Below are 12437 nucleotides of genomic sequence, written 5' to 3'. Positions count from 1 at the left end.
TCAAAGGTCAACCCAACTCTACCTATTTCGTGGCAACCCTAGCAATGGACTCTTATCTAGGTAGAAGCCCCACGTCGGGGGGTAAATTGGAAAAACCCTATAAAAGCCACCTTGAACAAAGGAAGGGCGCACATATGCTGCCGGATCCCATGTTCTACTTGTACCCACGTCGCGGAGCGCACGTGGCAGCTAAGCACATGTATTGCCGCATCTCCACTCTTGAGATGTGTACTTTTATGCTTTCATGCCTAATGCTGGGATGTGTGTGCAGCGGCTCTCTCAGCCCTCGGAGAAGCCTGGGTTCTCTTGAGCACGTTACTCTCCACTCTCCCACTTTCTCTTCCTCCACTCCCCCTTCAAAACCTACGAATAAAATGTTTCACTTCATTGCACATCTATTCCTGAAATTCTTTTCTGCCAGGTGAGGCAAGAACCCAGTAACTCTGGGTCCTAGGTGGCAGAAGTGGATGGGGAGAAAGTGAGTCTTTCTCCTCCCTTTCTTCTCCGCCTTGGGGCGCACCAAAATCACTTTGGTTTCCCCATTCTTCTGTCAGGCGGCCCAGGCGCCTGCACAGTGTTCCTAGCAGCTACGGCCTGCAAAGACCGGTGGACACTACTCAACTGCGGACAACCCCGCACGGGCTGCTGGAGCTGGGTCTTGGCTTGAACGACAAGAAGAAAGATTCAGCTCCGCACAGTAGCTCGGATGTGCATTCCCATTCCAAACTAAACGTGGATAGCCTTTACTCTGCAGAACGCTCAGGCAGAGGCGTGCTGCGGAGTGCAACAAGCACTAGTAGCCAAGTCCGGGAAGCGCGCTGGCGGCCGTCACCGGAAGCGTCAGCGGGTTCCAAGAGCCGCCTCCTCTCGTTCCTAATTCCGGCCGCACGGAGGCGCCAGCCCCCGGCGCCACTGAGACCGCGACTGGGAGACGCTCTTGCCTCGGGGCCGGCGAGCCGCACGCCGCTACCCGGAAGCGCTGCCGTCACGTGGCGCGGCGTGAGCTGCTGCCTTGGAAACGCACGGCGGGGGGCGTGCGGCGGGACTGGCGCAGACCCCGGAGTGCGATGGTGTGGTTGGGGGGGCTGGGGGCCCGGGTGGCGGCTCTGCGGCCGGGACCAGCGCTGCTGGGCGGCCTCGCAGCCGAGACCTGGGCCCGAGGGGTCAGTACGAGCTGGGCCCCGGTGGGCGCCGCCTTCAATGTGAAGCCGCAGGGCCGCCGCCTGGACCTGTTCGGCGAGCGCCGGGTGAGCGGCGCGGGGCCGAGGGTGGGGGGCACCCGGGTCCGACCCGCGCGGGGTTGGCCGGCGGGAGTGCCCGGAAGGCGACCCGGGTGCCCCGCGGCCCACGTGGGCCCGCGGCGCTCCCGGGGACCTTGCCCGTGACCTCCGCGGGAGCTGGGGCGCAGCGGCGCTGTGGGAGACCCTCTGCCCGGCCGGGTCCGCAAGTGAATCACCCCGCGGCGCCGACTGGACGGACCTTGCCGGACCCAGCCCGCTGGCCGGTGCCGGTGCTGGGACCGAGCGGCCGCGGTGGGCTTCGAGCTCGGCAGCCACCCGCGCTCCGCGCCGTGCCGGGCTCGTTGACCCGGGTTGGAGGCTCAGAACTTGGCATCGTTCTGGGTCGTGTTTGTTCCTTCTCCCAGGATATTCTTGGTGGGATTCTTTGCCCACCTTTTGCCCCATAACCCTACCGCCCGACTCGGCGGCGTTCCCAGGCGCATTCCACCCACCCCGCGGCCCTTTGCGCACTGTCCTGACGCTCAGTGGGTAGTGCACAGGCGGACGTAAAAGTGGCGGGCTGGCTCAAAAACACCTGAGCTCTTTTTGTATTGGTGAATTTGCCCACAAATGGAATCTATTAACGTTTGCCTTTTCAAAATTTCATATCATTAACTTCCTATGATCGAACGGTATAATACTGCTAATGGTGTATTTAAAATAGTTTTGCTTTTCATTAGCTTTGTTTGAAACTTATTTTTTATATGAAATTTGCTACCGTTTCCCAGTGGTTTGGTGAAGTTAACCTAATTTTTAACTTGATTGAATTTTCTTTCCCACACGGTGGTTGTAGGCACTGAAACCAAACTTTCAAATATGTGTCTTAGTTTCTGGCTCAAAAAGGGAAAATAAAAGAGATGTGACTACAAGTAACTGGAGATCTAGAATTCCTGAGAGTGCTTCCCATTACATAGGAAGTAGAAATAGTCCACATAAATCTAGATTGATTTGTGTCAAGGTTTAATTTTGGGCTGGAACCCGTAGTACAATAGCCTACCACTGGTCTTACTCTGGTTTGATTGCCGCCGCCACACAGGGTTCCCAAGCCCACCAGGAGCAATCCCTGAGTGCAGGATCAGAGTGGGTCAGGAGTAAACTTTGAACACCACAGGGTGTGGTACAGAAACCAACAAAAAATTAAATTTCCATTCTGATTCTGCTCTGTCTCTATTTTCTTCAACATTAATTTGTAGTAAACGTTGTAGTAAACAAGTTTGCAGCTTTGAGCCTTCCCTCTTGTAGGAACTATCAGGCCTCCAAGCCTGTTGATATTGACCTAAATCTGCATGTTTGCAGTTAATTAACAAAGTATCTACAACATTGATTTTTTTTTAATTCACTGCTTTCCCTCATGATGTCAGGCAGTAACGTAGGGCTGGAATATCTTATAGAGTATAGGAATTGCCATGTGTGAATTGATCCTGATTCTGTCCCTAACACAGGAGTCAGCCCTGAGCTCCTCTGGGTATGACCCCAAGACCCCAAAAAAGACAGTGATAAAGAGCAGTATTCTTGCTCTTAGGAGCTCACCTTGCACATACACAACAAATAAAACCAGGATCCAGAGGTGTGGAGAAAGTATCTGGCTCCAGGGATAAGCAGAGTCAAGTTCCTCCAGTTTTGTGCCCTTCAAGAGTGAATGTTTTGCTGTGGGAACATTAGGTAGGGCATTTACCTTGCACAAGGCCAATCCGGATTGGATCTCCAGCATCTCATATGGCCCCTTAAGCTCTTCCAGGAGTAAGTGCAGAGTTAGGAATAACTCTTGAGCACAGCACAGTGTGGTCCGAAACAACAAAAACAAAAAGTGACTGTGGCCTGGGTGAAGTATAGAGGCTGTAACGTTTACCTTATATGCAGCAAACCCAGTTCAATCCCCAGCACCCTATATGCTGCGATTCCCGCCAGGAGTGATCCATGAGCACAGAAGCTCTGAGCACTACTGAGTATGGCTCAATGCCCCTACCCCTGCTAAGAAAGAAAGAAAGGTAGGTAAAGGTAAAGGCCCTCCCGTTGATCGTCGATTTGCTCGAGCGGGCCCAGTAACGTCTCCATTGGAGACTTTGTTGTTACTGTGTCTGGCATATCGAATACTCTCGGTAGCTTGCCGGGCTCTCCGAGAGGGGCGGAGGAATCGAACTCGGGTCGGCCATGTTGGCCGCTTGGAAGGCGAACGCCCTACCCGCTGTGCTAAAGAAAGAAGGAAAGGAAAAACCATCCTAAACCAAAACCAAGAATGAATGTTTCCTTGTCAGATGAGGTAGCAGGCTTTCACTGGGATCACATAGTTTTTAATGAGTGAACCTGTATGGCCCCTTAAGCACTTCCAGGAGTAAGTGCAGAGGTAGGAATAACTCTTGAGCACAGCACAAGAGTTGGACACCACAGTTCTCTTAGAGGATGCATATTTAATGTTTGGCTTTTCATGCCTTCTCAACGATTTAGCTGGCACAAAAAATGACCATTCCCATCAGATGAGTGATTTTTGTCATTTTCAAAATATTGAACTGCTTTTAGAAGATTTGGTATAAGCAGCAAAAGTAGAAAGTATAAAATTGCAGTAGCTTTCAGCACGTTTTCCATGGTTTAGCTCTGAGACGTCTGGTGGGTGATCAATATGCAGCACTAACGATTACGGTGTATGTGGTGCTTTTTACTTGATGCCAGAAAATGTCTTAAGGATTTGACACGGACTCTCTTGACATTGTACCTGTACTGTGATGGTCCTATGAGATGGTATTGTCGTAACTGTTCTGCTTGATGAATAAATTAGACCTTAGGAGGATTGAGAACTTGATAAAGTTTACCCAGCTAGAAGGGATTATAAATAATATTTCTAAATGTGTTCTGTGTACCATGCATTACTGTTGCTGATTTTTTTAGGGCTTTTTTTTTTGTTGCGTGTCGGGTGTTATCTGACATTGCTGAGGGCTTAATCCCAGCTCAGGGATCAATCCTGGTGGTGCCTGGATTATAAGAGGTGCTGAGGATAGAAGGGCCCAGGTCAGCCATGTGTATGGCAAGCGCCTTAATTCCTATAGCATTTGACTGGCCTCTTATTTTTTGTTAATTATTTTGTATAGGTAGCATCATTTAATCTTTGTAATCGCTGTTAGGTCCTGTCAGTAGGGGCAGCTGAATTTTGAACCCATGCTATTAGGTCTCAGTTTTTTTTTTTTTTTTGCTTTTTGGGTCACACCCGGCAATGCACAGGGGTTCTTCCTGGCTCTGCGCTCAGAAATTACCCCTGGTGGTGCTCAGGGGACCATATGGGATGCTGGGAATCGAACCCGGGTTGGCCGCGTGCAAGGCAAACACCCTACCCGCTGTGCTATTGCTCCAGCCCCAGTTTTTTAAATTAATTAATTAATTTATTTTTACTTATTTTTTTATTAGTAAGTCATCATGAGGTACAGTTACAGGCTTACAAACTTTCATGCTTGTGTTTCAGTCATACGATGATCGAGTACCCATCCCTCCACCAGTGCCCATTTCCCACCACCAATTGTCCCAGCATCCCTCCCACCTGAATGAAGTGAAAGTTAAAGAAAAAGTATTATGTTTTGTGGTGCCAGGATTGAACTGGAGACCCCACCCCCACCCCACACACACACGCAAGACAAGTGAGCTGCACTCCCCTTTGGAGAGGTTACAGTCAAGCATCTTTAGTCTCATGACTGTGGAATGGCTTGCAGATGGGAGGTTGGTCGCCCCGGCACTGTGACTTGTATTCCGGGTACCAGAAAGTGGCATCTTCTCAGGAAGCTGGAAATGTGCTTTGGATTTCAGGGTCTCTTTGGAGTTCCTGAGCTCAGCTCCCCAGAAGGGTTCCGCATCGCCCAGGAGAATGCCCTGCGCAGGACGGACTGGCTGGTGGAGCGCGCATGCTCCCTGCCGCCGGGGCCCGGCATCGTGCTGCTCTTCGACGAGCTCTCGGACTGCCTGTGCAGCGTGGCCGACCTGGTGAGTGGGCGCTGGGCTGCCTGCCGGCGTGTCTGCCTGTGGCTAGGAGCTGCAGGGGGGTGTTGGGTGCATTTGTCCTGAGGAGTGGAGAACACAGTGGAAAGGGCCATTCTGGGAGCATGTGATTTAACAGGTATGGTTAACAGAGTATACAAGCTGTGTATAATAAAGGAATGATGACTCACTGCAAAGATTCTTCGGCGGTTTTCATGTATGTAGTATATAATAAAATAGAACTTATGAAAGACCAGTTTTTTAAAAACTGTGTTTTGGGGCCACACCTCGCAGTGCTCAGGAGCTAATCCTGACTTTGTGCTGGGGGTCACTTCTGGTGAGGCTCTGGAGACTGTGGGGTGCTGGGGATAGGCGTCCCCTCTATACTATGTCTCAGCCACACAAATCACTTCTAATTAAAAATAAGGTTTAGTATCAAACTGCATTAAAGACTTTTGGGGTCTGGGAAGGAGATGGCTCATTGGACTGGAGCAGATATTTTACCTGGAGGAGCCTTGGGTTCACCTTTGGGACTGCCTCGCCTCCTCTCCAAAAAAAAAAAAAAAAAAAAAAAAAACCCTCACTTTTTTTATGGTTTTATTTTGAAGTTAAGTCTCTTTACAACTAAAGAGTCTATGTTGAGATAGGCACGGTGTCCAGAAAAAACACATTTTGGGGGTGGTGACCATATCTGGCAGTGCTCGGGGACTACGCTGATCTCTGTTCTCAGGGGATTATAAGTGGTGCTGGGGATTGATCCAGGTTTGTCTGCATTCAAGGCAAATACTTTAATACTGTCCTGTGTGGGTTGGGTCACACCCGGCTGTGCTCAGACTTACTCCTAGGTTTGCTCAGGGTCCCCTTAGGGACCGTATATGATGTCGGGGTTCTAACCTGGGTAGGCCACATGCAAGATAAGTAGTGTACCTACAGTCCCCAAGACACACATTTTGTTTTTTTCTTTCTTTTTTTTTTAAATTTTTTTTTGGGGGGGGCCATACCCAGTGATGCTCAGGGCTTACTCCTGACTCTGTGCTCAGGGATTACTCCTGGCAGGCTCAGGGAACCATATGGGATGCCAAGGAGCCAGTCTGGGTCGGCAAGTGCCCTACTCACTGTACTATTGCTCCAGCCCCCAAGAGGCACATTTGATCAGTCAAATTGATAAAAGCAGTTTGAGTGTTGCTCATAATTCTGAATTGTGATTGCGCATATCGGCACGACGAACTTTACATAGCTTTTACACAATATTAGTTCAATATTGAGGTAAATTCCCTCTCTTCTGGTGCCCCTCCTCCCATCCTCTTCCCTGAAAATATGCCAGGTGCTGTTCCGGGCACTTGGAAGACATTCATGAGTAGCACTGACATTCTGTAACCCCCATCATGGAGCATCTCACTAGGGTTCAAGCTCTGACCAGTCCAAGCTTTAACCTGCACTCATGGCTTGGCATCTCTTTTTGCAGAGGTGTGATTGTCCATGTCACTTGCCAGTATTGGTGCTCTGTGTCTTTGAGAGCAGCTCTCTGCTTAGGGCAAGGCTTGGGAGGTAAGCAGTGCCTCATCTTCAGCAGTAGTCACAACAATGAGCATGAACATTGGGTAAAACTGGGTGCTTTGTGGGGAGTGATGTAGTGTGAATGTTAAGTGTTTTGCAACCACCCCTCATCAGGATATGGGAACCATTCCTTCATCCCCTTCAAAACTCTTTTATTACTACTTCCATCCCTTACCTCTCACCTCTGGCAACAACTCATCTTTCTTCTCTGTCCTTTGCTCTTTCTATAAGGGGCATGAACCCATGCATCCCTTTTGAGGTGGACTTTGACACCTGTCTTTTCTAGAAAATACCCTTTCCCCATATGTGCAGTTGAGCAGCTGCACCTTTCAAGTCTACAATGCTAACATATTGCATCATCATTATTGGCTCACTAGTTTTTGTTTTGGGGCCATACCCAACTGCGCACAGGGCTTATTCCTGGTCCTGCACTCAGGGATCACTCCTGATGGGAATTGGGGGACCCCGCGTGGTGCTGGCCACATGCAGGACAATCACTGCAGCCTTTGTAACCATCTCTCCAACCCTGGGCTTGCCAGTTTTAAGGGAAAGCAGGTCTCTTAAGGGGCTTTCCCCAGGAGTTAAGTGAGGTATGAGGGGAGTTCCCTGCATTTGGTCCCACCAGGTCTTGTTCTGACCTTCCAATGATGTACATAGTGGGAGTTTAAATGATGGAGCAGTTGGAGAAGGCCTGCAGCCAAGGAGGATGGCTTCTTCCTCCATCACTAATGAAGGGCCCTACTGGTCCAGCAGGAAAGTGTTTATAGGGATATGATGTAGCACTGCAGAAGAAAGCTTGCCTTGCATGTGATGTCTCCCCCCCCCCCACGCACGCATACACACACACACACACACACCCCAGCATACTAGTCAGTGTCAGTGAAATTCTTTTTTTTTTTTTTTGGCTTTTTGAGTAACACCCGGCAATGCACAGGGGTTACTCCTGGCTTTTTACTCAGGAATCACTCCCAGTGGTGCTCAGGGGACCATATGGGATGCAGGGAATCAAACCCGGGTCGGCCGCGTGCAAGGCAAATGCCCTACCCCCTGTGCCATTTCTCCAGCCCCTGGTGAAATTCTTTTATGTGTAGTTGTGGTCCCCAGCTTAGGGCAGTGGGACTTGTGCTTTTCTTGACAGTGGTATGAAAACCACAGGGAGTTAGTAGGAAGTCATTGATATAGCACAGCGGGTAGGGCGTTTGCCTTACAAGCGGCCAACATGGCCGACCCGAGTTCGATTCCTCCGCCCCTCTCGGAGAGCCCGGCAAGCTACCGAGAGTATTCGATATGCCAGACACAGTAACAACAAAGTCTCCAATGGAGACGTTACTGGGCCCGCTCGAGCAAATCGACGATCAACGGGAGGGCCTTTACCTTTTAAAAAAAAAAAAATATATATATATATAAATCAAACCAACATTGGGGCCAGAGTGATAGTACCGTGGATAGACACTGTGTATGGCCTATCTGGGTTCGACCCCTAGTACCACCTGTGGTTTGTTGAGCACTGCCAGGAGTAATCCCTTAGCCCAGGCCCAGGAGTAAGCCTTGCACAACACTGGATATGTTCCCAAAGCAAAACAAAATAAGAAAAGATGCTAAACTATTTTATTATAAAATTACAAAATTTGACTTTGTCATGGTTTTATGTTCGGTAATTGAGGTCTACTTCATGGAGAATGCAGAAAGTATGTAGTATTTTGTAGACGATGTTTTTGTTTTGTAGTAGACTGCATTTAACAAGTAAATGAATATCTAGTTTTATGTTTAATTTTTCAAAATTAGAAGAAAAGAAATTCTAGCTCAGTTCAAGCATTGCCGTCGCCATAGCAGCTTCCATATGATTTGGATGGGACCAAGTATTCTTGCTTATAAATCAACTCTAAAGAGAATGTGTCTTTGTTTTCAACACAAAAACTAGAATGTAGTTAAGTGAGTTTTAAAATTGTGTTCTGTGTTAATTAGTAACAAGAGAAATGAGTCAGAGCAATCAGTAGTATAGTGGGTAGGGTGCTTGTGTTGTATGGGGCCGACCTGAGTTTGATATGATCCCCCTGACCCCACCAGGAGTGATCCTAAGCACAGAGCCAGGTAAGTCCCCAAAAACCAAAACTAAACCAGACCAAACCAGAACTCTGGAACCATGTTAACAGGTTAGAACGACTATCCTGCAATCTATTTTAATGCAAAAGTTTTAGAATTTTCAGAGCTTGGGAAAGAGCTCAGCAGGTTGAGTCCTTGCTTTGTGTGCAAGGCTTATTCCTTGGCACCACAAGGTCCCCGGCACAGCTGGGATTGACTGAGCTGGGAGTATCCGTAAGCAGCCAGTTGTGCCTCTATTTTTATTTATTTTTTTGCTTTTTGGGTCACACCCGGTGATGCTCAGGGGTTACTCCTGGCACATGCGCTCAGGAATCACTCCTGGCGGTTCTCGGGGGACCATATGGGACCCTGGGAATCGAACTTGTGTCGGCCATGTTGTCTGCATGCAAGGCAAACGCCCTACCTGCTGTGCTATCGCTCCAGCCCCCTTTTTTAAAAATTTTTATTTATTTTTTTGATTTTTTGAGTCACACCCAGCGATGCTCAGGGGTTACTCCTGGCTCATGCGCTCAGGAATCACTCCTGGTGGCAGTTGTGCCTCTAAATACACCCTCTCCTGCCAATTTGTTTTACCATTTTTGAAGCAAGAGGCTAGCAAGAGGCTATTTTTTTTTTAATTGCAGAATTAGGAAGAATTCATTGGTGTTTATACATAAACAAGAAAAACTGTAGCACTGTAGCACTGTCCTTCTGTTGTTCATTGATTTGCTTGAGCGGGCACCAGTAACATCTCCATTGTGAGACTTGTTATTGTTTTTGGCATATCGACTATGCCACAGTATGCCACAGGGAACTTGCCAGGCTCTGCCGTATGGGCGGATACTCTCGGTAGCTTGCTGGGCTCTCTGAGAGGGATGGAGGAATTGAACCCGGGATGGCCGCATACAAGACAGATGCCCTACCCTCTGTGCTATCACTTCAGCCCAAGGAAAACAAAGACAGTAATTAGGAAAAGTATTTTTTTTCAAATGCAACAATCCTATGTCCAAGAAATAACAGAAATCCACTGTTCAGAAGGAAGGGGCTTTGCCCGTGAGTTCAGGAAAATTTCACTGATAGAAATGCATAGACTGGGGCCAGTGACACATTTTCAAGCGTAGGGTTTCACCTTTGTTTTCAGGTCCTGGAGGAAAGCTTTCATGCAGGGTCCTTTTAGTCGTGTGCTTCTCTCTTTGTTAGGCTGACTTTGTGAAGATTGCTCATCCGGAGCCGGCATTCAGAGATGCAGCGGAAGAGGCCTGTCGAAGTATTGGCACCATGGTCGAAAAGTAGGTTCTCTCCTTCCTTCCTTACCCTGCTGGGTGACATAGGGTTTCGTGGATTTTGGAAATAGGCTTTAGGATGCTTGTCTCCACCCGGCAGGGTGCAGTGTGGCAGCTGCCACCATATCTCTGTAGCTCCCTAGGATGGGAACAGGTGGGAGAATCCTGGCCCTGACTTCTAGCCCCATCTTCTCAGCCCTAGCGGGGGTCTTTGGGCTTCAGAGGTGCCTTACGCACGAGTCACAAAGTGATTCCTTCTAAGGGCTGTTGGGAGGCAGGTAGGATGACACACAGAGCTCCTGTAAAGGTGCCGGCTTTACTAGACATGCCTGGTGTCTCAGTTACGCAGTTGTGCTGGTTTTAGATATCTCAGCGGCAAGTTGGAACTGCTTGATTCTGTGATGGACCGCTGTCATGTTCTCTGTGGACACAGGCGAAAAGCAATGTTCTCTGCATACAGGGAGTGGCCTTGTAATTCCTGGGAAGTTGGGAGTGGGGGTCAGTGGGGACTGGGAGGGCTGAGGCGGTGATAAAGTGAGTCATTTTGAAGTGCCTTTTTTTTTTTTGGTGCAAATTTAAATAGTTAAGCCGCTTAGCATTCTGAAGTGCTTGTTAAGCTAACTGAGAGCCCTCTGAGGTGACTTGTGTGGCTGGGCAGTATTCGTAAAGGTCAGAGTGCGTGGGAGAACCCCAGGACCTGATGACAGGCCGGGCTCCATCAGAAGACTTATTTCTAGGTGGGGGAGAGTGGTGGCTGCTTCCATCTAGTGAGACTCCTGGAGGACTCAGGGCTGGCAGGGGACTTGGTAGGAAACACCGCCTGTGACAGACTTAGGGGAGTGAGCACCTGCACGCCCCTGAGAGCAGTACCCTCTGGTCTGTGTGGACTTGGGAGTCCTGTGTTGAGTTCGGTGGAGTTTGGAGTTTATTTTGTGACCGGACTCTAGGGAAATGATACCAGGTCAGGGGATTTTTGTGCGTGCCTTGGCTTCTTAGTAGGGAGAGAATCAGTCTGTGCATCCTCATGGCACCTTGCCGGAAAGTCTGGGTCTGCCCAAGCCTTCACTGGAGAGTTGATTCTCTGTGACACTTGGACTCTTTTTTTTCCTTTGGTTTGACTAAACCATAGCTTCACTAGCAGCTTCTGTTGAGTTTTGAAAAATAGGATGAGTTTAGGGTATGTGTCAACCTACTTTATTTTTTCAGTGATAGACAAAAGCCTAGAATTTGGTGTGTTTGTTTAGAGTAAGAGCTGCACTTAGGCCAACGTGTTCACTTTGTTGCAAGGTCTTAAGCAGAGAGCACTGGTGGGAAACAGGCTGTGGCTTCTGCTACATGGGCCGTGAGCTGCCTCTCCACTGCCAGACTCCCTGTGATGTGAGGAGCTGGTGGGTGAGCCAAACAGGGGTGGTCATCACTCTGATGTCCTCTGTTTTCCTGGTCCCTTTGTCCATCTGTGGTTGGTGGTGACCAGCTCCATTGCCTTGGTGCTGAACTGGCCCAGGAGCACTGTCGTGATAGTCAACTCCTAGAAACGTGCAGGGTTTGGCCTGTGAGCTGTCTCCGAGGCCCAGTAGGGTTGGCTAAGAAGTAGGATCTCCTTCTCCAAGTGTTGGTCAGGTCTGGGTGGATTCAGAGGACCCACTTGCTCTGGAGGTTTTGATACTCAGGATGGAAGGTGGTGGCATGACTGGGTGTGGTGCCATGACTTGACTGACATGGCCTCATGGGAATGGGAATGCACGCAGTGTCTCAGCCCTCAACGGTGCCTTATGACCCCAGATGGGTTCATGTTGCTAAATGTGGGAGTCATATAAAATCTGGCAGCAGTTGAAGGTTTCAGAACACACAGTGATCAGAAATGAATTCCAAACCAGCTTGCAGTGACTTTGAATTGTGTCTGGCCCATGTTGGGTTTCTCTGTGAAAAGGGCTGGTGAACTAGAAGAAGGTTGGACAGCTGGAGGTGTTAGGAACTGAGGAGTCTCCCTGTGCAGCCAGGCTGACAGTGACATGGGCAGGGGTGTTCCCAGATGTGTGGCCCTGGTGCCTGCCTGGACGCTCCACACAGCTGTGGGGGCCTGTTCCTAGTGTTCAGGCCAGGACTCTCGCATCCTGGTGTTTGCTCAGCCCCCTCCATCCTCAGGCTTCACTTCTCATCACAGACAAAGCAAATCATTGTTGGCTTCTTATTGCTGGGAATGTTTCCCTGTGGCGTCTTGTCACCTGTGAGCCTGTTTCTCCTGGCTCCTCATGTCTGTCTGCTCCTCTTACCTCAG

At 49.2% G+C, this 12437-nt stretch overlaps 1 protein-coding gene across 1 annotated transcript in view; it reads left to right on the top strand.

The window, feature by feature from the left end:
• Nucleotides 1-1047: 1047 nt before the first annotated feature.
• The window catches only part of MIPEP (mitochondrial intermediate peptidase), a 190390-nt gene continuing 179000 nt past the window's right edge, over nucleotides 1048-12437 (top strand). Inside the window, exons 1-3 of the mRNA XM_056132761.1 lie at nucleotides 1048-1247; nucleotides 5070-5243; nucleotides 10077-10165. Of these exons, the coding sequence (XP_055988736.1) occupies nucleotides 1068-1247; nucleotides 5070-5243; nucleotides 10077-10165 (443 nt within the window). The 5' untranslated portion in view covers nucleotides 1048-1067. The remainder of the gene's footprint in view (nucleotides 1248-5069; nucleotides 5244-10076; nucleotides 10166-12437) is intronic.

This window comes from Sorex fumeus, unplaced genomic scaffold, assembly GCF_029834395.1.
Source record: "Sorex fumeus unplaced genomic scaffold, SorFum_2.1 ptg000095l, whole genome shotgun sequence".
In the NCBI taxonomy this organism is placed as follows: domain Eukaryota; kingdom Metazoa; phylum Chordata; class Mammalia; order Eulipotyphla; family Soricidae; genus Sorex; species Sorex fumeus.
Note: the sequence above shows the minus strand (reverse complement) of the source record. Positions and strands in the feature narration are given on the sequence as shown.